This window comes from Ornithorhynchus anatinus, chromosome X5 (assembly GCF_004115215.2).
Source record: "Ornithorhynchus anatinus isolate Pmale09 chromosome X5, mOrnAna1.pri.v4, whole genome shotgun sequence".
Taxonomy (NCBI): Eukaryota; Metazoa; Chordata; class Mammalia; order Monotremata; family Ornithorhynchidae; genus Ornithorhynchus; species Ornithorhynchus anatinus.
This window is the reverse complement of record NC_041753.1, coordinates 54453698-54479420: the sequence shown is the minus strand read 5'-3', so window position 1 is coordinate 54479420 and position 25723 is coordinate 54453698. Positions and strand designations below refer to the sequence as shown.

The window sequence follows — 25723 nt, the reverse complement described above, 5'->3', positions numbered from 1 at the left end:
GGGTTTTGCTTTGCTCTTCAGCCAAAGTTATAATGTATTGTTCCTTAGAGACTTTTGACCAAACCAGGAAGGATGGGAAATCCTTAGTAAATGAATTTTTTTGCAATGATTTCCCTGTCTTTAACAAGTGGGGTTTGTTTGAAGTGTTTCAAATAACTTTAATACTACTACTACAAATAATGATGAGAATAATGAGAACAGTGATATTTAAGTACTTACTATGTGCCAAACACTGTACTAAGCACTGGGGTGGATAATCAGGTCAGTTACAGTGTCTGTCCCACATAGGGCTCACATTCTAGCCGGGGAGGGAGAACAGGTATTTAATTGTCATTTTACAGATAAGGAGACTGAGGCCTGAGGAAGTCAAATGATTTGCCCAAGATCACACAGCAGGCACATGGCAGAGCCAGAATTAGAACGCAGGTCCTCTGACTCTCAGGCCCTTGCTCTGACCAGTCAACAGCGTGGCCTTAATATTTAATCCCGTTAGTACAAAAAGCCTTTGAATTCCATGATATGATCATGACATTTATTGAGCACTTCCTGGGTAAATTGGGTAGGTATAAGTTTCCGAAATGGGACACAGTCCTTGTCCCACGTGGGAGCTCACAAACTATCTTATACACATTTTACAGATGAGGAAACAGAGGGCCAGAGAGATTTAGTGATTTGCCCATGTTCACACAGTAGGCCAGTGTCAGAGAGTTGAGGCTTGAAAATGTAGAGCCTGATTCCCAAACCTGTGCTCTTTCCCCTAGGCCACAATGCCTTGCATGCCTTACATTTCTTCTTGACTTAGTTTTTGCAAATGATTGAAAGCTATTCTTTTTGTCTTTCTGATACTAATCATCCTTTACGGGCTTTCATTTTTAAAACTATTCATTAGTTATTTAATTGGAGGTCATTTAAAAAGCAGTTCTTTTTCCATTGAAGCACCTTTAAAATAGTCAACCCAAATAAAGAGGATGTTCTATTGGTGTGGATAGTTTTGTGTGTTTTTATTCTCATAATCCAACTACAGGACAGTCAGAGATTTTGAATATGTATTCGAGCCATAATGATTGGAGACCAGAACACTTCCCAGGGAATAGTAGAGAGAGGATTGTCCAACCTCATTCAAACTTTAATTCCCCTGGAAATTCCTTGGACTAAGGGTGAGGACAGGGTTTGGGTCCTCACCCTATCTTTCCCATCATTATCTACCCCAGCACTTGCTTGACACATAGTAAAGCATATAACAAATACCATTTTACGTGTGTGTCTGTGTGTGTATATACATATCTCAAGGTCTTCAAACATACTAATCCAAGTGCATAGGTGATGCAGAAGTCATATGTGAAGGGGGAGGGAATTCCAGTCCAGAGGGAGGACATAGGCAAGGGGTCAGCAGTGAGATAGATGAGATCAAGACTCAGTGAGTCGGTTGGCCTTAGGGGAGCAAAGTGTCTGGGCTGGGTTGCAGTAGGAAGGAGTTTCTGTTTGATGGAGAGTGGGGTGACATGAACCCAAGGTCTTTTTAGAAAAATTTCCTGGGCAGCAGAGCAAAGTATGGACTGGAGTGGGGAGAGACAGGAGGCTTGTGAGGTCAGCGAGGAAGCTGATGCAGTGGTCAAGGTGGGATAAGACAGGTGCCTGGCTCAGTGTGGTAACGGTTTGGATAGAGTGCTTTGTGCATAGTAAGCGCTTAACAAATGCCATCATTATTATTATTATTATAGAGAGGACAGGGTTGATTAAGATAGAATTGACAAGATTTGGGGACAGGTTGAGAATGTGCACTGAATGAAAGAGATGAGTCGAGGATAATGCCAAGGTTATGGACTTTTGAGACAGGGATGATAGTAGTGTTGTCTAAAGTGATGGGAAAGAGGGGAGGACAGGGTTTGGGTAGGAGTATTAGGAGTTAAATGTTAGACATGTTAAGTTTGAGGTGTCAGCGGAACATACAGGAGGAAATACAAGACTGCAGAGAAGGAGAGGGGTCAGGATTGATGAGGTAGATTTGGGAATCATCTGCATAGAGCTGGTAGTTGATGCCATGGGAGTGAATGAGCTGTTCAACATCACAACAATAAGTAAATATGGACTTGTATTATGGACTTGTCTTTGAAGGAGTCTGCAGAAGTGTAAACTTGCTCTACTGACTGTGGTAATGGTTTTTCGACTTTAGTGAAAAGGTTGGCCAGTTTAGGTTGAACAGCGGCTTTCTTACCATCTTAAAGAACCATGTAGTTCTTTAAGTCCTCCTGTACAGCTCTTTCTATCAGGGCCTTCTTCAATCATTTTGGAAAGTTCCATCTGCTTTCCTGAAAATTTATGCAAGACTTAAATCCAAAAATCTTAGCTGATGGTGGGTAGGCTTAGCGGCAGCCATGACAACCTCCTCCTCCTCCGCTATTGGGGAGTGGGCTGTCTTTGCTTTATCTGAAAGCAGCACAGAATTAGGTTGGATTATTAGAGCTTTCAAGTAGAGCAGAGAATCTGGCTGTCAGTCTGTGTTTCAAGGGGGACAGGGGAGGCAGGCCACCACTTGAATGGGGGTTTCTCTGTTTCAGTCTGAAGCAGCAAATAATTGGGATAAAATAAAGCCGCTTTCAGATTCAGCAGAGAAGCTGGCTATCAATTTGTGTTTAGGGAGGGGCCGTACACCAAGGCGAGGCTGGAATTAATTTACCTGAGCCGATCGGACGTAACGTCTGGTAGGACTTGTTGGATCCTGGGCTATGTCAATTAATGTATTGCCATACCCTTGGATATTATGTATTGTGGTCGTTTGGAGCCAGGAGTGCACCTGTACATTGCTACAGTAGGAGACTCTCCTTAATCCTGCAGATTCTATCTTCACAACATCCCAAGGCTCTACACCTTCCTCCGCTTCCACACTGATCCAAGCTCTTAGCATACCTCACCTTGACTACTGCATCAGCCTTCTCACTGACTTCCCTGCCTCCAGCCTCTCTCCACTTCAGTCTGTTTCACTTTCCTGCCTGTATCATTTTTCTACAGGATTTTACTTATACCTCCCCATTCCTCAACACTTCCGGTGTTTGCTCACCCGTCTCTACGTTAAGCAGAAAGTGCTGACCACTGGCTTTAATGCAGTCAGTCAGTTTTCCTCGCTTCTCACCCACTGCAACTCAGCCTGCACATTCTGCTCCTCTAATACCAGCCTAATCGCTGTGTCTCGATAACGTCTTCCTCAGGTCCTCCATCTCCCTGGAGCTCCTTCCCCCTTCACAAAGTTCAACGGATCACCACTCTCCCCAGCTTCAAACCCTACTAAAATCACATCTCCTCCGGGAAGTCTTCCCTGAGTATTCTCTTATATCTCAATCATTCAGTGGTATTTATTGAGCGCTTACTGTGTGCAGAGCACTGTACCTAGCGCTTGGGAGAGTACAGTATAACAGAGTTGGTAAATAGGTTCTCTGCCTGCAACGAGCGTATTGTCTATGGTCTCCACCCTATTTCTCTTCCTTCTGGAGAATGGTTTATAAGATTTATACAGTGTGTACTCTTCTTGTCCTGTCTAGGCTGAAGATGAAGAAGGCTACCGAAAATTGATCGACCAGAAGAAAGACAGACGTCTGGCTTATCTTCTACAGCAGACAGATGAGTATGTGGCGAACTTGACTAATTTGGTATGGGAGCACAAGCAAGCACAAGCAGCCAAAGAAAAGAAGAAGAGGCGGCGAAGAAAGAAGGCAAGTAGTAAAATTCGAGTTGGTTTTTGGATTTATATTAATTGGTTTGGGGGGGGCACAACCCTTTCTCTAAATCTTCTGTGGTAATAGTAGTATTCATTGAACACCCATTTCGTGTGACGCACTGTCCTAGGTGCTTGGGAAGTACAGAGTAAACAAGTGATACATTCCCTGCCCACAAGGACCTTACCCTCAAATATGTTTTTTGTTTAAACAGTTTGGATTATTGAGTTATTAGGGCTAACAGCTAATTGTTTCAGACATTTTTCATAAAAATTAGGGGTACGAAGCAAAAAGCAGAGTTTTACACCTATTTTAACATGAGTATGCCCTCACCTAGAATATGATATACAGTTTTGATTGCCACATTTTAGAAAGAACATAATAGAGCTGGAGAAAGTACAGAGAAGGGCAGTCAGTTCATTAATACTAACTTTTGAGCACCTACTTTGTGCAGAGCACTCTACAAAGTACTTTGGAGAGTACAGTGGGATGCAGCATGGCCTTATGGAAAGAGCAGAGACCTGAGTTTTAGTCCTGGCTCTGCCACCTGCCTGCTGGGTGCCCCTGGGCAAGTCACTTGACTTCTCTGTGCTTCAGTTTCCTCATTTATAAAATGGGGATTAAATACCTGTTCGCCCCCCTTCTTAGATTACAAGGCCCAAGTGGGGACTGGGACTGTGTCTGATTTGATTATCATGTATCTTCCCCATTATTTAGTATCCCTACCCTCAAGGATCTTGTAGTCTAGTTGGGTAGACATTAAAAGGAATTACAGGTAGGAGAAATCAATTTAGTAGAAAATAGTGTACGAGGGCTACCGGGTGAGGGATGAGTCCCCAGTTGCTAGAGTGACATGGAAGTGCTGAAGTGGCAGATCGGGGGGAATAGAGGATGGCGGGGGATGAGAGATTAACCAGGGACAGTGTCCTGGAGGCGAGGCGATGTCAGAGGATTAAACTAGGTAATTAAAACAGTGCTCCAGGCAAGCACTGCTGAAGTACAAATTGCAGCAGCCTCGTCAGCATTCTGACACTTTACCGGCTCTGCCACTTGTCTGCTGTGTGACCTCGGGTGAGTCACTTAACTTCTCTGTGCCTCAGTTACCTCATCTGTAAAAAAAAAAATGGGGATTAAGAGTGTGAGCCCAATATGGGACAGGGACTGTGTCCAATCTGATTAACCGGTATCTGCCCCAGCTCTTAGAACAGTGCTTGGCACGTAGTAAGCATTTAACAAGTATCATTATTGTTGTTGTTGTTATTAGCAATAATAATAAATAGCAGTAATATCAGTCATTGTAGTAGTAACATTGCTACATATTGAGTGCCCACTGGATGCAGTACACTGTAATAAACACTTGTACTAAGTACCTTGAAGGCAGAGGATGGGAAACGGAAGCCCAGCACGGAGCTGGAGCCACTCTAATTTGTCCTGCATTGCCATCTATAACTTCTAAGCGCGTTGATTAGATGTTGCACATTATGGACTAGCTTTCTCAGAGGGATGAAGAAAATTGAACAGACCCTTCCCATGTACAAAATATATGTTTTAAATGAACGTAAGGTCTGCTGATAAAGATGAATAGTTTGGAGGGGAAACAAATTGGGTAAAAAAAAGAGTAATTTAAAAAATGCAATGTGCGCCTGCTATAGTTAGGGACTGATAGTTTTAACACCAAATCTCAAGGCTAGATTTTAGCCCATTTTATTTTCATAGAAGGCCATGCCATTTGAATAAAGGAGAAAAGTATGAAAGACTTGAATGATATTATCATCTCGAATTCCAGAATTTAAACTTGGTGTACTGAACTGAAATACTGGTGGCTAGAAAGGTGGGATTTCTTATCTTTGCAATTTAATTAAGATTACTGAATACCAAGGGCTTCTATTGATATTAAACTTTTGGATTGGCCTATAGAGATGTCAGTAAGGAGTTTAATAAGCAAATCTCTGTCATGATGACTAGATTTGCAATACTTAATCTTCTGCTATTTTCTTGAATAGCATGAGAATATCCAAATGTGATCTCGTGTAGTTCATGTCCCATGAATTTTTGTACCCCTCTGCTAAGTTAGAAGGAGAACTGGATGCCTCAGAAAGCCTCATCTGGCTAATTTCTGTGGTTGACGCTATTATCATAAACAGGAACAAGTGATGAATCAGGACTTGAAATAAGGCATTCAATCAACCAGGGATGTTGAATTTTCTTGTCATTTTAATAGAACTTAATTTAGAAACACCCAGTTCTGGATTTAAGCTTTATAATACATTTGCAGCCTTAAAAGAGTAACTATGTCAACAGTAACAAGATTTTTGTAAGGTTCTTTTTGTAGACCCTTTTACAATTTAAGTGCTTCTGTACTGATATTATTTTGATTACTGATAATAATAATAATAATGGTATTTGTTAAGTGCATATACTTTGCCAAGCACTGTGGTAGATACAGGGTAATCAGGTTGGACACAGTCCTTGGCCCACATGGGTCTCAGAGTCTATATGGAAGGAGAATAGGTAATGAACCCCCATTTTACAGATGAAGAAATTGAGGCACTGACAAGTAAAGTGATTTGCCCAAGGTCACATAGCAGGTAAGTAGCGGAGTGGGATTAGAACCCAGGTCTTCGACTCCCAAGCCCATGCTCCTTCCATTAGGCCGGGCTGCTTCTCTTTTGTTAGTCCTCTTAATTGGTTCCATGTTACATTAAAAAGCTCTGACCTCCAAGTTAGGGTGTAAGCTCCTTGAGTGCAGGGAATGTATTTCTCTTGAATTATCCTTTAAATGGGTTAAAGGAGGTTGTAGTTAACTATGGATGTATGCATCACTTTTGGTTTTCTAAGCATTAGAATCCAGATTCTCTGATGTCCAGGTCCATGAACTATCCACTAGACAGCACTGCTTCTTATTTTGTATTTACCTTAGTAAAGCATGGTAAGCATTTAACAAATATCACCATTATTGTTATTAATTAGTAGGCCTGGTTAGATGCTTAGGATGAGTGAGGATGGGAGAGCAGCTCAAAAAGCATTCATTGTTTGACATATTATATGTCAATAAACCTTTCATTCTTTTATTAGTTTGAATGTAATATTTGATATGGATTCATTACAGAAAGCAGAAGAGAATGCAGAAGGAATGGAATCTGGCCTCGGACCAGATGGAGAGGTAAGAATTTCCACAGTCTTAAAATGTCAATGTGTTCGAGAAGGGTTTACATTTGTAGATTGTTTTGAACGCCTAAATTTCTTCCTGATATATATTCAGTTTAGTTTTTAATAACCAGGAATCGGATAAATTGTATACATGCTGTTTCTTTTTAATATTGGTTTTTCTCAGAAGGGCTCAAGACACTGTTCAAGAGAACCCTTAAGTGAAGCGCTCAATAAATACCATTGACTGATAGGGGACCTTCCTTAAGGGGAACTCTGCTGATTAGAATATAAGATAGTAGATTTGAAAGAATGTGGAAGGATTGATGTGGGGAAAGGGGAATCTCTCACATTACTTAAAAAACAACCCCTCCTTGTAAACGCTTAATTGGTCCACAAATGCCTGAAGCATGACTCTGCTAATGCTAGAGAAGCAGCCAGGCCTAGTGGCTAGAGCATGGGCCTGGGAGTCCGAAGGCCCTGGGTTCTAATCCCAGCTCCTCCACCTGTCTGCTTTGTGACCTTGGGCAAGTCACTTCGCTTCTCTGGGTTTCAGTTCACTCATCTGTAAAATGAGGACTAAGATTCATTCAATAGTATTTATTGAGCGCTTACTATGTGCAGAGCACTGTACTAAGCGCTTGGGATGAACAAGTCGGCAACAGATAGAGACAGTCCCTGCCGTTTGACGGGCTTACAGTCTAATCGGGGGAGACGGACAGACGAGAACAATGGCACTAAACAGCGTCAAGAGGAAGAACATCTCGTAAAAACAATGGCAACTAAATAGAATCAAGGCGATGTACAATTCATTAACAAAATAAATAGGGTAACGAAAATATATACAGTTGAGCGGACGAGTACAGTGCTGTGGGGATGGGAAGGGAGAGGTGGAGGAGCAGAGGGAAAAGGGGAAAATGAGGCTTTAGCTGCGGAGAGGTAAAGGGGGGATGGCAGAGGGAGTAGAGGGGGAAGAGGAGCTCAGTCTGGGAACGCCTCTTGGAGGAGGTGATTTTTAAGTAAGGTTTTGAAGAGGGAAAGAGAATCAGTTTGGCGGAGGTGAGGAGGGAGGGCGTTCCAGGACCGTGGGAGGACGTGACCCGGGGGTCGACGGCGGGATAGGCGAGACCGAGGGACGGCGAGGAGGTGGGCGGCGGAGGAGCGGAGCGTGCGGGGTGGGCGGTAGAAAGAGAGAAGGGAAGAGAGGTAGGAAGGGGCAAGGTGATGTAGAGCCTTGAAGCCTAGAGTGAGGAGTTTTTGTTTGGAGCGGAGGTTGATAGGCAATCACTGGAGTTGTTTAAGAAGGGGAGTGACATGCCCAGATCGTTTTTGCAGGAAGATGAGCCGGGCAGCGGAGTGAAGAATAGACTGGAGCGGGGCGAGAGTGGAGGAAGGGAGATCAGAGAGAAGGCTGACACAGTAGTCTAGCCGGGATATAACGAGAGCCCGTAGCAGTAAGGTAGCCGTTTGGGTGGAGAGGAAAGGGCGGATCTTGGCGATATTGTAGAGGTGAAACCGGCAGGTCTCGGTAACGGATAGGATGCGTGGGGTGAACGAGAGGGACGAGTCAAGGATGACACCGAGATTGCGGGCCTGCGGGACGGGAAGGATGGTCGTGCCATCCACGGTGATAGAGAAGTCTGGGAGCGGACCGGGTTTGGGAGGGAAGATGAGGAGCTCAGTCTTGCTCATGTTGAGTTTTAGGTGGCGGGCCGACATCCAGGTGGAGACGTCCCGGAGGCAGGAGGAGATGCGAGCCTGAAGGGAGAGGGAGAGGACAGGGGCGGAGATGTAGATCTGCGTGTCATCTGCGTAGAGATGGTAGTCAAAGCCGTGAGAGCGGATGAGTTCACCGAGGGAGTGAGTGTAAATGGAGAACAGAAGAGGGCCAAGAACTGACCCTTGAGGAACTCCAACAGTTAAAGGATGGGAGGGGGAGGAGGCTCCGGCGTAGGAGACCGAGAATGATCGGCCAGAGAGGTAAGAGGAGAACCGGGAGAGGACAGAGTCCGTGAAGCCAAGGTGAGATAAGGTATGGAGGAGGAGGGGATGGTCGACAGTGTCAAAGGCAGCAGAGAGGTCAAGGAGGATCAGAATGGAGTAGGAGCCATTGGATTTGGCAAGAAGGAGGTCATGGGTGACCTTAGAGAGAGCAGTCTCGGTAGAGTGGAGGGGACAGAAGCCAGATTGGAGGGGGTCTAGGAGAGAATGGGAGTTAAGGAATTCTAGGCATCGATTGTAGACGACTCGTTCTAGGATTTTGGAAAGGAAGGGTAGTAGGGAGATAGGACGATAACTGGAGGGGGAAGTGGGGTCAAGAGTGGGTTTTTTTAGGATGGGGGAGACGTGGGCATGTTTGAAGGCAGAGGGGAAGGAGCCCTTGGAGATTGAGTGGTTAAAAATAGAAGTTAAGGAAGGGAGGAGGGCAGGGGCGATGGTTTTAAGAAGGTGAGAGGGAATGGGGTCCGAGGCGCAGGTGGAGGGGGTGGCACTTGCGAGGAGGGAGGAGATCTCCTCTGAGGATACTGCAGGGAAGGATGGGAAAGTAGGGGAGGGGGTTGTTGGGGGGGGAGGGGAGAGGCGGAGGGGTGACTTTGGGGAGCTCAGACCTGATCGTGTTGATTTTCGTGAGGAAATAGGTGGCCAGATCATTGGGGGTGAGAGATGGGGGAGGGGGAGGAACAGGGGGCCTAAGGAGAGAGTTAAAGGTCCGGAACAATCGGCGGGGGTGACGGGCATGGGTGTCGATGAGGGAGGAGAAGAAGCTTTGCCTGGCGGAGGAGAGGGCAGAGTTAAGGCAGGAAAGGATAAATTTGAAGTGTGTGAGGTCGGCTCGGTGCTTGGACTTTCGCCAGCAGCGCTCAGCAGCTCGAGCATAGGAGCGTAGGAGGCGGACGGAGGAGGTGATCCGGGGCTGTGGGTTAGTGGAGCGAGAGCGGCGGAGGGAAAGGGGGGCGAGAGAGTCGAGATGAGTAGAGAGGGTGGAGTTGAGAGCGGAGACCCGCTCGTCGAGAGTGGGAAGAGAGGACAGGGCGGCAAGGTGAGGCGAGATGCTATTGGAAAGACGGATGGGATCGAGAGAGCGGAGGTCTCTGTGGGGCAGTAGCGAAGATTTGCAGGGGGAGGGAGTGTGAGAGATGAGGCAGGTGAGAAGGTTATGGTCAGAGAGAGGGATTTCAGAGTCGGTGAGGGAGGAGATAGTGCAGCGGTAGGAGATGACGAGATCGAGGGTGTGACCGAGTCGGTGAGTGGGCGCGGTATGGTGGAGGAGGAGGTCGGCAGAGTCGAGGAGGGATAGCAGGCGGGCGGCAGAGGAGTCGTCGGGTACATCCGTATGGATGTTGAAGTCTCCAAGGATCAGAGTGGGCAGAGAGAAGGAGAGAAGGAAGGTGAGAAAGGGGTCAAGGTGGTTGAAGAAGTCGGAGGTGGGACCGGGAGGGCGGTAGATGATGGCGACAAGTAACTGGAGTGGGTGGTAGAGGCGAATGATATGGGCTTCGAAGGAGGGGAAGGAGAGGGAGGGGGGAGGAGGGATAGTGCAGAAGCGGCATCGGGGCGAGAGGAGGAAGCCGACGCCTCCTCCCTTACCGGTGAGTCTGGGGGAGTGGGAGAAGGAGAGGCCTCCGCTGGAGAGAGCGGCGGCGGAGACCGTGTCTTCGGGAGAGAGCCACGTTTCCGAAAGGGCGAGGAGGAGGAGAGAGCGGGAGAGGAAAAGGTCATGGATGAAAGGTAGCTTGCCTGTAATAGAGCGGGGGTTCCAGAGGCCACACTTGAAAGTAGCTGTGGGTGCAAGGGGAGGAGGGGGGGAAGGGCGGGGGGAGGGGAGGGTTTGGATGGGAAGGAGGTGGCGGGGCCCTGGACGAGGAGAGGGGGATGAGGGGTGGCGGTGGGACAAGAGGACTGGGATGGGGCATGGGTGGGGAAGAGAGAAGGGGGGAGGGGGTGAAGAGGGGGTTTGGTGGGGGGAAGAGTAGGGGGAGGGGGAAGAGGGGTACTAAGAGTTTGAGCCCCATGTGGGACAGGGACTCTGTCCAACCTGATTAATTTGTATCCACCTCAGCACTTAGGACAGTGCTTGACACATAATAAGCACTTAACAAGTACCTTAATTGTTATTTTCTGTGCCTCAGTTACCCCATCAGTAAAAAGGGGATTAAGACTGCGAGCCCATGTGGGACAGGGACTATTTCAACCTTTCATTCATTCATTCAATAGTATTTATTGAGCGCTTACTCTGTGCAGAGCACTGTACTAAGCGCTTGGAATGAACAAGTCAGCAACAGATAGATACAACCTGATTATTTTGTATCTGCCCCAGCACTTAATACAGTGCTTGGCACCGAGTAAGCACTTAACAAATACCAGTAAAAACAAACAAAAAAACCTTATCCGATTTAACATGTAATTGTAAATCAATAAATTACCCTTGCAAAAAATTGGCTCCTTATCATGGTCATATGATTCATCCTGTTGTCTAGCTTCAGGAATTGTTTTTAACGTGTTTTGCTTTCATATATGGAAGATTTCCTCTCCGTGCCTCTCCTTCCCCCTCTCTGCCCCAGGCATTTAGGAATCGAGTTTGTTGCTTGCCCAAGGCAGCTTCACGTAGTTTTAAATAGGATGCACTTTTCAAAAATTTCATATTCTAAAAGCAATAATGCCCATTTTCATTTCGGGCATGATGTGTTGGGCAGTAAAACAAGTCATATCATAATGGTTAAAGACAGTGAAAGACAATATTTTCATGAAAAATTGTAGCAAATGGAAGATTTTGTCCTTCTGCACTAATTAGGAAGACATGCTGTTTTAGCTTGAAAATTAATGGCTTTGTGATCTGTTAATAGTAATAATAACTTGGGTGTATTATTGAAGTAGGAAATATAAATCTGGCTTGACATTGTTTTTATTAAAAGAATCACAATACTTTTTTGTCCATATTGCACTTTGGAGCTTAGTATTTGGAAAGCCAACTGACTGTTTATCTTGGATTTTCTGAGCCCAGATTGTGCAGCTAAACCAATGCTAAGGTTACATATGTTGTCGTAAGTTTTCTTTTTGGACTTTCTTTTGAATCCATAGTTTTACAGTCGTCAGTATTTGTTATTTAAGTACTTAGATACTCTTCCCCTATCTTCGCCCTCACAGCACTCATGTACATATCCTTATACTCAGTTGCATCCGCTACCTTTCATTTATTTTAATGCCTATCCACCCCATTAGACTGTAAGCTCCTTGAGAGCAGGGTTTGTCTCTACCAACTGTATTATATTCTTCCAAGCACTTAGCGTAGTGCTGTGCTTAAAGTAAGTGCTCAATAAATATTACTGTTAGAACAGGAAGAATTTCTTGACAATAAGGGTGACATTTTTTCTTCCGTGTTAGCCTATAGATGAAAGCAGTCAGATGAGTGACCTTCCTGTCAAAGTGACTCATACCGAAACTGGCAAAGTTCTGCTTGGACCAGAAGCACCTAAAGCAAGTCAGTTAGATGCTTGGTTGGAAATGAATCCTGGGTAAGTTGTTAACCCCGAGAGACTTTGTAAGTAATCTCTCAGTTTTGGAGACTTTTGTTCAGATTTTTTTTTTCTTTTAAAGTTGTAGCTTTTCAATTCCCCTTGATGTAATGGTTGTCACTCATCCTCATTCTAGCACGTACTCTCAGAATGTGTGTACTTGGCTCTGAATAATAAAAAAAATAATAATTCCAATTTTTTTTTGCCTTTCTCATAGTTATGAAGTTGCTCCTCGATCTGATAGTGAGGAAAGTGATTCTGAATATGAGGAAGAGGTATGTGTGTGCATTAATGATATCTTTATAATTGGTCTGAGAGCACAGAGGAAAGGGAATATAAAATGTGTATACATAGAAACTCCAATTGAAGGAACTCTGCCTTTGGCAGTGGCTGTTGTGTACTAGGCATGGTACCAGCCATGACAGCTTCGCCGGCAGCTGTTATGCCAGAGAGGACTACTGCAGCAGAAGGAGCTTGGAATAAATGGATGCCCTGCAGTCTGGCAGAGAACTGCTGAGGGTTAATAAAGTCTGTCTGTTTCCAAAATGGCGTAGGCCTTTAGAGAGGTGGAAAGTTAGGGTGGAGTGAGTGACTGAAAGGGTTTCAGAAATCAGGGTCAAAAGCTATTCCTTTTTTTATGCTATTTGTTAAGCACTTACTCTGTGCCAGACATTTTATTAAGTGCTGGGATAGATACAACCTAATCAGGTTGGACACAGTCCCTGTCCCATGTGGGGCTCACAGTCGTAATCCCCATTTTACAGATGAGGTAACTGAGGCACAGAGAAGTGAAGTGACTTGCCCAAGGTCACACGGCAGGATTGAAACCCAGGTCCTCTGACTCCCAGCCCCTTGCTCTTTCCACTAGGCCCTGCTGCTCTGCTTCTCTCCTGTGGGTCGAGAGTGTGAGAGACACCTAGAAAATAACAAAAACAGCAGATGCACAGACTTTACTGTCTCTGAGAGTCTTGGGTGCTCTGAGTCCTTTTAACCTGGTTCTAGTTTAAGGGGAGGAAATGGGAATTGAGGAAAGGCCATGTTTGGTGGTCTGTTTATAATTCTGTCTCCTGTAGGGTTCACAGATTTGGTTAATGTTTTAATTTCATTGGGAAAATGAGTAGAATATTTTATTGCTCTTTGGAAGAGTAATTGTTCATCTATTTTGTATTAAAATGTCAAATTTTTAACATCCAGTAGAAATCTGGGGTTACTGAAGACATCAGAGAAACGGAAATAAAAGGATGTATAGTGAAGGAAGGTTTCATTTTTTTCTTAAAATCCTATTGCTATATTGTCGTGTGGTCAATGTTTACAAGCTGAAAACAATGTTTTATCAACTTCCCTCTCTCCTAGAAAATGGGCAAGTGGTACAATAAATAAGACTAGCATTTAACTTGTATTATTTGTCTGGGCAAGTAGGCAGTGACTCTGCTTGTTGAGCGTATGAATTTCATAAGGTTCAAGGCTTGATTGAAAGATTGAGAAGCAGTTTGGCGTAGTGAGAGGCAGCATGACCTAGTGGATAGAGCACAGGTCTGGGAGACAGAAGGACCTGGGTTCTAATCCCTGCTCCGATACTTGTCTGCTCTGTGACCTTGGGCAAGTCGTTTCATTTCTGTGCCTCACAGTTACCTCATTTGCAAAATGGGGATTAAAATTGTAAGCCTTATCTGGGACAGGGGCTGTGTCCAACCTGATTATCTACCCCAGTGCTTAATACAGTGCCTGGCACATTGTAAGCACTTAACAAATACCATAAAAAAAATCTGACTCTTGTCTGCTATCCTCACACCCCTTGAGGCTGAAAGAAGGAAGTACAAAGCAGAGCATTTAGCAAGTAAACAGATTATGCAGTATCAGCTACTGATGATTTTGTAGGACAACCATAATGTCAGTTAATATTCATCTGTCAGTGAATACGGAAGAAAATGATTTCACTCAGAGCAGGAAAATTTGGCAGGATTCATTTGAAAGAATTAGTCTTTAAAATCTTAGAAAACAGTATTTCAGCAGAGGATACAAGGGATACTTAGCATCACTTTCAGACTATTCAAGTGCTTGCAGTCTACTGTTGAGAGCTGGTGAAATAATGAGTATTTAAAAAAAAATTACTGACAATCTTTACTGAAGTATTCCAAGCACTTGCAGTCGTTAAAAAACAAACAGTGCAAACTCACGGCTTTTTGCTAACTTCTTTTCATCAAGCATCTGTGATCTTTAGAAACTTAAACCTACAAAATTGCCATTGAAATCAGTGGATACTATTTCATGAAAAGAAGCATGCTGGGGCAGTAGGTATGTGCTTAATGTCATTTTTCAATTTACCTCGTTTTTTCCTCCAGGATGATGAAGAGGAGTCAAGTAGACAAGAAACTGAAGAGAAGATACTCCTGGATCCTAATAGTGAAGAGGTTTCTGAAAAGGATGCTAAACAGATCATTGAGTGAGTGGCTCCATATACGTCTTCCTCTCTTAGAAATCAAATGACTGAGCCGTTCCATTATGTATTTTCATTAAGGACTCTTGCTTAAGAGTGATGTCTCCAAATGCACTCCCGGACACATCTGTTTGGCAAGGAGGCAGTCAATAGAATGCACTCTATTTATCTTTCCATCACAGGACAGCCAAACAAGATGTGGATGATGAATACAGCATGCAGTATAGTGCTAGAGGGTCCCAGTCCTACTATACCGTAGCGCACGCTATAGCGGAGAAGGTAGAGAAGCAGTCGGCTCTTCTCATTAATGGCTCACTCAAGCATTATCAGGTAAGAACTCTGTTTTTGGGGGCCTTTTTTTCCTAAGAGATGAAAGTGACCTTTCAGGTTTCATTTTAACTTGGGCATGCCATGCACATGGTGGGTACTCAGTAAATATTGATGATGATGATGATAATGATGATTATGTTAATGAAGAATATTGGTGTGAACCCTTAATTGAAAATGGTCCGTGGTGCTGAAATAAAGCAGCAGTTTCTCGCTTTCCTAATGTACCCTGCTTAACAGGACAGTATTCAAATTAATCACTTCGACTGGAGTTTTATTTTTCTACAGTAGAGATTATTTGCAGACAGTACAGGAATTCTAGAGATAAAATGACAGCCTGGGAGAAAGACTAAAATCCTCTGCTCTAATGAGAATTCCCTATATCCAGTTTTGCCCCTCCAAACTACCACAGTTTTATTTTCATCATTGGAGGTCAGTGGCAGTTTTGTTTTCCTCTTTACTTTTCTGAGATGAATTTTCCTTTATGGAATTCTCATCTAACGTTTATTTCGGTTCATAGACATATTGAGGGGATAAACTCTCTCCCCCGGAATTCACAACCGCATTACAGTGCCACAGGGAAGAACTGGGTTTCAGCCTAGAATAAGCAAAGTGGCTTTTGTAAGTGCTAGTTTTGACTAACAAGGCCCGTGCCATTATAAACTCTAGATTGTACTGCTGGGAAGCTCTACCTAGTGCCGAATTGAACAAGCCCTGCTTGTTTTAAGGGATTGGTTAATGCCATGGACCATCTGGGTAGACCTGAAGAATCAGTCTTGGGACACAGAGTAATCCAGGGCAGAGGCAGAAACACCCTCTTTAGGGGTAAAAAGAGAGACTGGCTCATTGATTTGAGTCTATGAAATTGAAGAGTTATTGGCTAACATTGCTTCTCCTTGAAAGGACAGGCTATGTTTGTGGTTTTTTGTTTTTTTTTAAATGATGTTTGTTAAGCGCTTACTATGTGCCAAGCACTGTACTAAGCACTGGGGTAATAATAATGTTGGTATTTAAGCGCTTACTATGTGCCAAGCACTGTTCTAAGCGCTGGATAGATGCAAAGTCATTAGGTTGTCCCTCGTGGGGCTCACAGTCTTCATCCCCATTTTACAGATGAGGTAACTGAGGCACAGAGAAATAAGTGACTTGCCCAAAGTCTCACAGCTGATAAGTGGCAGAGCCGGGATGAGAACCCACGACCTCTGACTCCCAAGCCCGGGCTCTTTCTACTGAGCCACGCACAGCCCATCAGGTTGGACACAGTCTCTGTCCCTTGTGGGGCTCACAGTCTTAATCCCCGTTTTATAGATGAGGTAACTGAGGCACAGAGAAGTTCAGTGAGTTGCCCCAGCTCACACAGCAGACAAGTGGCAGAGCCCGGATTACGATCCAGGTCCTTCGATTCCCAGGCCCGTGCTCTATCCACTAGGCCATGCCGCTTCTCAGTGCTTCTCTTTGCGAAAGGTAGGTAGGCTAGTCACCTTCCGAAGGAACAAAGGTAAGTCGGAGGATGGCAGTCCTGGAAGTCCGACCCCACCACCAGTCTCTGAAGCTGTTGTTAAAAGGGGGGCCGTTTGCTTACCCACTCTGTGTTGTTCAAACCTACAGCCATCCTAGGACACCACTGGGAGAAAGTTTATGCAGCACCCCCAGGGCGAGTCATAGCCCATCATGGGAAACTCCTCCGGCTGACTAGAGCCAATCCCCACAAAGGTGGGCAGAGAATGTGTCCGTTTATTTTTATTTTGTACTCTCCCAAGTGCTTAGTACAGAGCTCTGCACACAGTAAGCACTCAGTAAAGACGATTGAATGAATAAATGCCTGATTCGAGCCCTTTCAGGTTGGAAAGTGCCCCGGATTCTATAGCTTTTGCTGGAGTTGGAATATAGAGTTCTAAACTGATGCAAATCGCAAATCTGCCAGAAACGCCAAACAGCAAGCTCAACTAATTTCTTGATCTGATTAACTCACAGCATCTGCCAGGTGCATTTATTATTATAGGTTCATATTTTAAAATTGTCTTGTGCCGGTGATTTCCCCCACACCGCCGGCTTGGGAAACCCCAACTCGCAGCACCAAGGAGTTAAGAAGTCAACGCTTCCCTTCAGTTTGTATTGGTATTAATTACCTGTGCGGATCTCGGATAATTGAAGCAATTATTCTTCGTTTCAGCTCCAGGGCCTGGAATGGATGGTTTCGCTGTATAATAACAATTTGAATGGAATTTTAGCTGATGAAATGGGGCTAGGAAAGACCATACAAACTATTGCACTCATCACTTATCTGATGGAGCACAAAAGACTCAATGGCCCCTATCTCATCATCGTTCCCCTTTCGTAAGTAAAGACGTGCACTCCACCCTCCTTCTTTCTAGGCATTGCAGATGGCTTATTAACAGCCTGTCCTTCTGTTTACTTAATACAGTGAAGTGTGTAGTAGGATTGCTAAGGACACTGTTCTCAAACTAATCTTTCATTTACCCCCCACCTTTTCCTGATATTGGCAGGATGAGCAAGTGGTTTTTATTAGCCATTAATATTATTCCTGGTTACTTAACACAGTGTACCTTAATCTCTTTTCTCTTAGTCTTTAAATGACCCCCGGAGAGGAAAAGTTGTATTTTATTACCATTCTCACAATCTTCAGTGATCCACTTTGCAAGAGAATTTTGTGCAGCAGATTGTATCCTTAGATGCCTCTCTGGTATTACTATAAGCCAACTTCACTAACTAGTGTGTCATTAACATTGAACTGACTTTTAAATTCTTCAGTATATATTCCTGCAATAAATCTGTCTGTCTGCATTCATTTCCCACCAGCTTACCCACCAATTGTAGATATCTGTCTGTGAATATGTGTTGTTTATTGAAATTCTGCCATCTGCTTCTGAATTTTGGACTTGAGCAAGAACAAGATTTTGCTACAGATTATGATATTCATTCATCATTTACGAGGTGGCAAATACTTGTGCTAAGCACTGGGGCAGCTACAGTACCATCAGATCTGACACGGTCCCTGTCTCACGTGAGCCTCATAGTCTGGTAGTCTTAAATTTGGGTCTTAGTTGTTGATAGCATTTAGAGAAAGTCAGGTGCAGGGATTTTTATTCCTTAATTCTGAATCTTTCATGTTAGTAATGTCCTTGCAATTCAAGTTGTAATTTATAGAGTCCGCTGATTCGATATGAGACAGATTATGCGCCATGAAGGACAGTGGTTCTCTGTTTTTTTGTAACCCTCATCACTCATTTCTAAAATACTGTCAATTCAAGATCACCATTTTTTACACAATGCTTCTTTGTGGAAGTTATTTACTTGGTCCTTCAATAGTTTTTAGTTAATTTTCGCTAAGGCATTTAGTCTGAACTCATATATACTGTGTCCAAAAATTCATAATTTTAATTTTGGTTACTCTGGTTTTACAATGACGCACTATCAGTTTCCTTCCTTTTCCTACCATTATGTTTTCTTCACTGTTGCTGTGAGATTCTCTACACCCACGCACACTCACACACGTATTGTTCTAGGCAGTGCGTACCCCAAACTCTTGTTTACCCACTTTTAACATTGCACATGTAGTTGCAATGGGAGGCACATTGTCAAGGTTCTTTTAAAATGAACTGGAAAAATTGTCTGGGTTTGGTCTTCTGTTTTTCCTCTGAATCTTACCTTTAGAAACATCCACGTCTGCTATTACTTTTTTTTTTTTCCCATTCTCTAGGACTTTATCTAACTGGACATACGAATTTGACAAATGGGCTCCTTCTGTGGTGAAAATTTCTTACAAGGTTTGAAGTACTTTTTAATCTGTAAATCTGGAAAAGTAAAAATAGACTTTTTCTTCATTCCATATGCACATCTGTAAACTGTATTTCGTTGTAAAATTTTTGTCATGTACATCATGTACTAAACAGTGAGAGTTAATCATCCCAAGAAGATTACTGTAATAAACCATAATTACTTTCAGATAGTGAAATGCAGAAGAAAATTGTTAATTATCATATTGCAAGGTTTCTGATGAGAGTAATACAAATGATAAATACTGCACATTCAGTGTATTGCTGAATGGTTCACTGTCAGTCTACTGCAGTTCTAACTGTTCCTGTAAAGTCAAGCAATTACCAAGAGGACTAGTCTGACTGCAGTACACTGCCATCGAAATGGAGCCTTTCAATCCAGCAACTAATTCTCTAGTACAAGGTTACTGTAATTTTCTCTGCTCTTCTCCCTCGCTTGGTTTCTATTGGGGAAACCATTCTGCGGGGATCTGGGAAGTATCAAGAGGTGTGTGATTTCGCAAAGTACTTACTTCATGGATAATGGCCTGAATGTGAGAGCGGATGCATATGCACTTAAGGACGTGCCTTTTCCCGGTTAAACAGTGATACCAAGAAGTAATTGTGCAGTTATTTTCAAGGGATTTTGTTTTCTTTCAGGGTACACCAGCCATGCGGCGTTCCCTTGTTCCTCAGCTCCGGAGTGGGAAGTTTAATGTCCTTTTGACTACTTATGAGTACATTATTAAGGACAAGCACATTCTTGCCAAGGTAGATTTTATATTATTCCTTCCCTCCCTAACTACATACCGTCCTCTAGCCAGCTTGAGCTCTCCAAGCAAAGGAAGTTACTGTACGTGGCACATTGCTGTGTTGGCCAATTTTTGGCGAGGGACTATTGCAACCATAGACTCTGCTTACTATTTATTTTGAGTTTGATCTTGAAACTCTCACCTGTCTCTTCTTATTATGGATAAATGGTCTTCGACCCTTAGACTGCACATAAGTTCCTTTCCCCTACCATTATCTCTCCTGCAGTTCTTAACCTGCTTTTGAAGAAATCAGTGGTTTTTGTAGGTGGTTTCTTAGGGAATTCTTCCCCACCACTCCTTCGCATCACGAATGTTGTGAATGTCAGTTAAATAGTAGCCAGAACTGAAAGTATTCCGTTTTTGTGTCATTTGAAAACTTTGCTGGAGTTTGTTGAAAGCTGGATTTTTTTTTCTCCAAAGTCCTAAAGTTCTGTATAGATATCTGGCTGCAGGTTATGTTTTTCCATTTTGGGGAAAGGTGAAATGACTTCCTCAGGAGCCACAGACTTGGTGGCAGATCCAGCCGCAGAATCGAACCCTTCTAATTTTTCCACCCAGTGATCACGATGATGGTGGCATTTATTAAGCAAGTCCTATGTCCCCAAAACTGTTCTTAGCACTGGGGTAGATACAGCCTAATCAGATCAGCCACAGTTCTTGCCCCACACATGGTGCTCACAGTCTGAGGAGGAAGGAGAACAGGGAGTTTATCTCCATTTAGGCATAGGGAGGTTAGGTGACTTGTCCCTGGCCATGCAGCACCCAAGCCACCCTAGAACCCGAGTCATTAACCATGTTGCTTCCCAGTTCTCTTCCTGTCTCCCAAACTAAGCATGAAAATAGTTTTTAATTCCTGCATGCACCGTTGTTCCCTTCCCCCTTCCTCCTAGAAACTGGCAGAGAGCAATCAATCAATACATCGATCAGTGGGTCGATCAAGTGCTTGTTGTGCAGATCACTGTAGTAAGTCCTTGGGAGAGTGCAATAAAATAGTCTTTGACATGATCCCTACTCTCAAGGAGCTTAGAGTATATTGGGGAGGCAGATATTTAAATGAATTACAAATAGGGGAACCTGCAGAGTGTAAGGATATGTACATAAGGACTGTAGGACTGGGGGTGGGGTGAGTATCAGAGTGCCTAAGGGTTACAGACAAGTGCAGAAGCGATGCTGAAAGGAGGGTGAACGTGGTGGAGAGATGAGAAGTTACGGAAGAGATTCGATTTTAGTAAGACTTTGAAGATGGGGAGCGTTGTGGTCTGTCATTTATGAAGGGGAAGGATGTGAACAAGAGGTCAACGGGAAGAGAGGTGAAATTAAGGCACAAGAAGTAGGTTGGTATTAGAGGAGCGAAGTGTGTGGGCTGAGTTGTAGCGGGAGAGGAATGAAGTTAAGTAGCAGGGGTAGAGCTGATTGAGTGCCTTAAAGCCAGTGATGAGGAGCTTCTATTTGATGTGGAGATGGATGGGCAACCATTGGAGGTTTTTTGAGGAGTGGGAGATGGGCACAGATGCTTTTTTAGAAAAGTGATTCTGGCAGCAGAGTGAAGTATGAAGTGGAAGGGGAGAGACTGGGGACAGGGAGGTCAGTGAGGAGGCTGACAGTAGTCAAGGTGGAATACGATAAGTGCTTGAACCAGCATAGAAGCAGTTTGGATGGCGAGGAAAGGGCAGATTTTAGAGAGATTGTGAGAGTAGAACTGACAGGAGAAATGAGTTGAGGATAATGCCCAGGTTACGGGCCTGTGAAAGAGGAGAGGTGGTGTCCTAATTATTTTTAACTTTCATGCCGTGTGGAGAAATCCCAATTTTCTGGCTGCTTCTTCCTCTGCTTCCTCTGTTTCTTGAGTAATTTTTCCCCACCACCCCTTCCCATCTTGTAAGTTGTGCCTGCACTATGAACCTAGGTGCAGTAGTAGCCAGAACCTAAAATATTCCCATTTCTGTGTCTAATCCTTCACTTCCCATATTCGCCCTCTCTTCTCCATTGCTTGTGTTTTGGGGTCTATACCCCTGAAGCACTTTGATAGTCTCTTATAACCCAAGCACTTAGTACAGTGCTTTGCACACGGTAAGCACTCCATGAACACTATTGATTGTTTGATCGATTCTGTGGATGCCTTGGGATTTGTGGCTCAGTGGAAAGAGCCCGGGCTTTGGAGTCAGAGGTCATGGGTTCGAATCCCAGCTCTGCCACGTGGCAGCTATGTGACTGTGGGCAAGTCACTTGACTTCTCTGGGCTTCAGTTCCCTCATCTGTAAAATGAGGATGAAGACTGTGAGCCTCACGTGGGACAACCTGATTACCCTGTATCTACCCCAGCGCTTAGAACAGTGCTCTGCACATAGTAAGCGCTTAACAAATACCAACATTATTATTTCAAGTGGAGATGTACATCTATTTGGAACCCTATCGCAGTATAAGTAGCATAAAGCCTCAGATTGTAAAAGCTGCTCAGCCCCCTAAGTCAGGGGAATTGCCCCAATTCTAGGGAAAAGTGGAGTATTTCAGATAGTTCTTTTTGGAAATGTGCTACAAGGAGGATCAGCATGGCCTCGTGGATGGAGCACGAGCTTGGGAGTCAGAAGGACCTGAGTTCTAATCCGTATTCTACCACTTGTGTGCTGTGTGACCTTGGGCAAGTCACATCACTTCTCTGTGTCTCAGGTACCTCGTTTGTAAAATGGGGATTGAGAATGTGAGCCCCAGCTGGGACAGGGACTGTGTTCATTCTGATAAACTTGCATGTATCCCAGTGCTTAGTACAGTACCTGGCACATAGTAAACGCTTAACAAATACCAAATACAAAAAAAAAAGAAAAGAGAAAAGCAATAGGAAGGTGGGGAGGAGAGCATGGGTGGAAGGATTTGTTGGGGCATGTGAACATTCTGGCAGGCATCTTGGTCATGCCAGCAAGGTGTTCACCTTTTACCTGCATGCTAAACCATTTCTCTTCAGTTTTTATGCCTACACGATTAACATTCTTCTAAAGTCATTTCTTTTCTTCCAAATAATCCTTACCCAGTACCACTTAGAAAATGTGTCAACCAATCAGAAGGAGGGACTGTTCTGAAAGAAAGAGAGGGATTCTGTGATTGTTGTTTCCTTGCTACTAATCTGGGTTTGGTCAGCCATCACTTGGGTTTTTCATGAGGTGATTTTCCATACTACTCACAAAGAACGGAAACAGCCCCATTCCGTAGCTTCACTTGAAGATTTGTTGCTATTAGGTCTAGTAGATATTTGTTTATGTTCTTTAAAAATCACACAGCATCTACGACTGAGGGAAAGATATTGGCTATTTGACTTTTCCCAGTTCCCTTTGGAATGGAGTTGGATTTGCATGGTTGTGATTTTTATATAGCAGAGTGGCTAATTATTTCTACTGTCCTCCTCTGTTACAGATTCGATGGAAATATATGATAGTTGACGAAGGCCATCGAATGAAGAATCATCACTGCAAGTTGACTCAGGTCTTGAACACCCACTATGTGGCTCCAAGACGGATACTCTTGACTGGGACCCCACTGCAAAATAAACTGCCTGAACTTTGGGCCCTTCTCAACTTTCTCCTTCCCACCATCTTCAAGAGCTGCAGCACATTTGAACAGTGGTTCAATGCTCCATTTGCTATGACTGGAGAAAGGGTACAAATCCACTTTTCTTTTTCTACTGCCTGAACTCTCACTCATGCTATTCTCCCATGCAGCTCAGAAAGGCCCAGTGGGGGAATTTAAAGGTCAAATTGGTGGTGGCCAGAATATTGTTTTAAAGACCTGTTTCCATACCCTTTTGCTTGTTAAGACAAGTCTCGTTCACCTTTTTAAACACTTAGGTTTGTGCTTTCGGTCTGTTGAGGTCATTCACCAGAGTGGTCTAAATCCCCAGGTGACCCAGGACTTGTAGTCGTGGGACTTAGATTGGGCTCCAAGCCCCACACCTAGAAGGAGATCCTGGGGTTTTCAGACCCTCTTTGCCCAGCTGCCCCCTTTCATTGTGGCAAGCAGCTACTAAGTTTTGGGGTAGATACAAGGTAATCAGGTTGGACACAGTCCCTGTCCCAAACAGGACTCGCAGTCTAAGTAGGAGAGAGAATGGATGTTCAGCCCCCATTTTACAGGTGAGGCAACTGAGCCACAGAGAAGTTAACTGACTTACTTAGGGTCACACAGCATACAGTGTAGCACCCCCCGACAAGAAGAGCAGGTTGTTGTGCTTTGGCTGCTCAGTCTGGAACGTAACTGTAGGGGTGGCTGGGTGATTCCCCAGAGTTGGCTGGACACTAGCACCTTCATGCAGGAGAATCAGAGAAGGAGAGCGGAGGGGAGTCCTTTTACTCTGAACTTTCGAAGGATACAATGTTGCACCTTTCCAAATCATTAAAGAAAAGCTCTCTTTTATCAATTATGCTATTAATTACTATATCTAGACAAATATCTAGGCATATATACATACACACACACATATATGTATATATGTACACAAACACACATATAAAAATATATATATATTTGTCTAAATATAGCCATAAATTTAGACATGTATATGGGGAGAAATAAGAGATTCTTCAGACTGAAAATTATTTTGCTCAAAACACAAATGTCATACCTAGTGTTCATTTTAATTACCTTCTTATAGGTGGACTTGAATGAAGAAGAAACTATTTTGATCATCCGGCGTCTCCACAAAGTGCTTAGACCTTTCTTGCTGAGGAGACTGAAAAAGGAAGTTGAATCCCAGCTGCCAGAAAAGGTATGTGGAACGTTTGAATGTTGTTTGCAGTTGTTCTTAAAGAAAGCCCGGGTGAAAATGTGGCCATAAAACAGTTTGTTCACAAAATGTGTTGCTGTAATTACGAGCTTCATTAAAATAATTTTGAAGCACTTTATTTTTTTCTGCAAAAGAACAAAAGCGTTTAATGTAGATAATGATGTAAATTCCATGTTTTCCAAATCACTTCAAAAAATTTTTTTTGGCAGTTTTAAACTAGAATCATCAAATCCAATAATGCCCATTGGATTTTAGATTCTGTTATTGCCAAATTTACTGTCGTCGTCATCATCCAAAAACATAAATGGGCCTGTGTGTACAAAGCAGTATTCTAACCATTTCAGAATTGTTCTACTTAATGATGAGTATAAGCTTTGTGACTTCAAGGTACAGGTGTTATTTTAAGGTGAGCCTCTAGAGAATAATAATAATAATAATGGGGGTATTTGTTAAGCGCTTTCTATGTGCAAAGCACTGTTCTAAGCGCTGGGGGGGTACAAGGTGATCTGGTTGTCCCACGTGTGGCTCACAGTTTTAATCCCCATTTTACAGATGAGGTAACTGAGGCACAGAGAAGTGAAGTGACTTGCCCAAAGTCACACAGCTGGCAAGCGGCGGAGCCGAGATTAGAACCCATGACCTCTGACTCCCAAGCCCGGGCTCCTTCCACTGATTCTTTACAGTAGTAATAGTATTTTTTAAGCACTGTGTGCAGAGCATTCTACCAATCGCCAGAAAAGAGTATACAAGTGGGAATTAGCCACGGACCCTGTTCCTCGAGGACTTACCCTCTGGATTTTTTTTTAATGGTATTTGCTAGGTACTTACAGTGTCAGGCACTGTACTAAGCACTGGGGTAGTTACAAGTTGATCAGGTTGGACCACAGTCCATGTCCCACATGGGGCTCACAGTCTTAATCCCCATTTTACAGGTGAGCTAACTGAGGCACAGAGAAGTGAAGTGACTTGCCCACAGTCACACAGTTGAGAAGTGGCAGAGCCGGGATTCGAACCCATGACCTCTGACTCCAAAGCCCGTGCTCTTTCCACTGAGCCATGCTGCTTCTCCAAGGTCTTATGATCTAGTTTTAGTCCTTCATAAGCCTGCAACTATATTTTTGGCTTAATTCTCTTTTGGATTTTGAGTTTTGGTGAAGTTTCCAAACTTAGAGAAATGATCCCCAAACCACAGAGGTTTAGTTTGTTTTCATGAAGTGCATCATAAAACTG

General features: G+C 43.7%; 1 protein-coding gene across 5 annotated transcripts in view; it reads left to right on the top strand.

Annotated features, from left to right (window-relative positions):
* The window catches only part of SMARCA2 (SWI/SNF related, matrix associated, actin dependent regulator of chromatin, subfamily a, member 2), a 168939-nt gene that overhangs the window by 50794 nt on the left and 92422 nt on the right, over nt 1-25723 (top strand). For all 5 annotated transcript variants that reach the window (XM_029056236.2, XM_029056238.1, XM_029056239.2 and 2 more), the window contains exons 10-20: nt 3537-3707; nt 6820-6873; nt 12240-12370; nt 12588-12645; nt 14713-14813; nt 14990-15137; nt 17308-17471; nt 18856-18922; nt 19571-19681; nt 23128-23370; nt 24362-24475. In XM_029056236.2, coding sequence (XP_028912069.1) covers nt 3537-3707; nt 6820-6873; nt 12240-12370; nt 12588-12645; nt 14713-14813; nt 14990-15137; nt 17308-17471; nt 18856-18922; nt 19571-19681; nt 23128-23370; nt 24362-24475 — 1362 coding nt within the window. The remainder of the gene's footprint in view (nt 1-3536; nt 3708-6819; nt 6874-12239; nt 12371-12587; nt 12646-14712; nt 14814-14989; nt 15138-17307; nt 17472-18855; nt 18923-19570; nt 19682-23127; nt 23371-24361; nt 24476-25723) is intronic.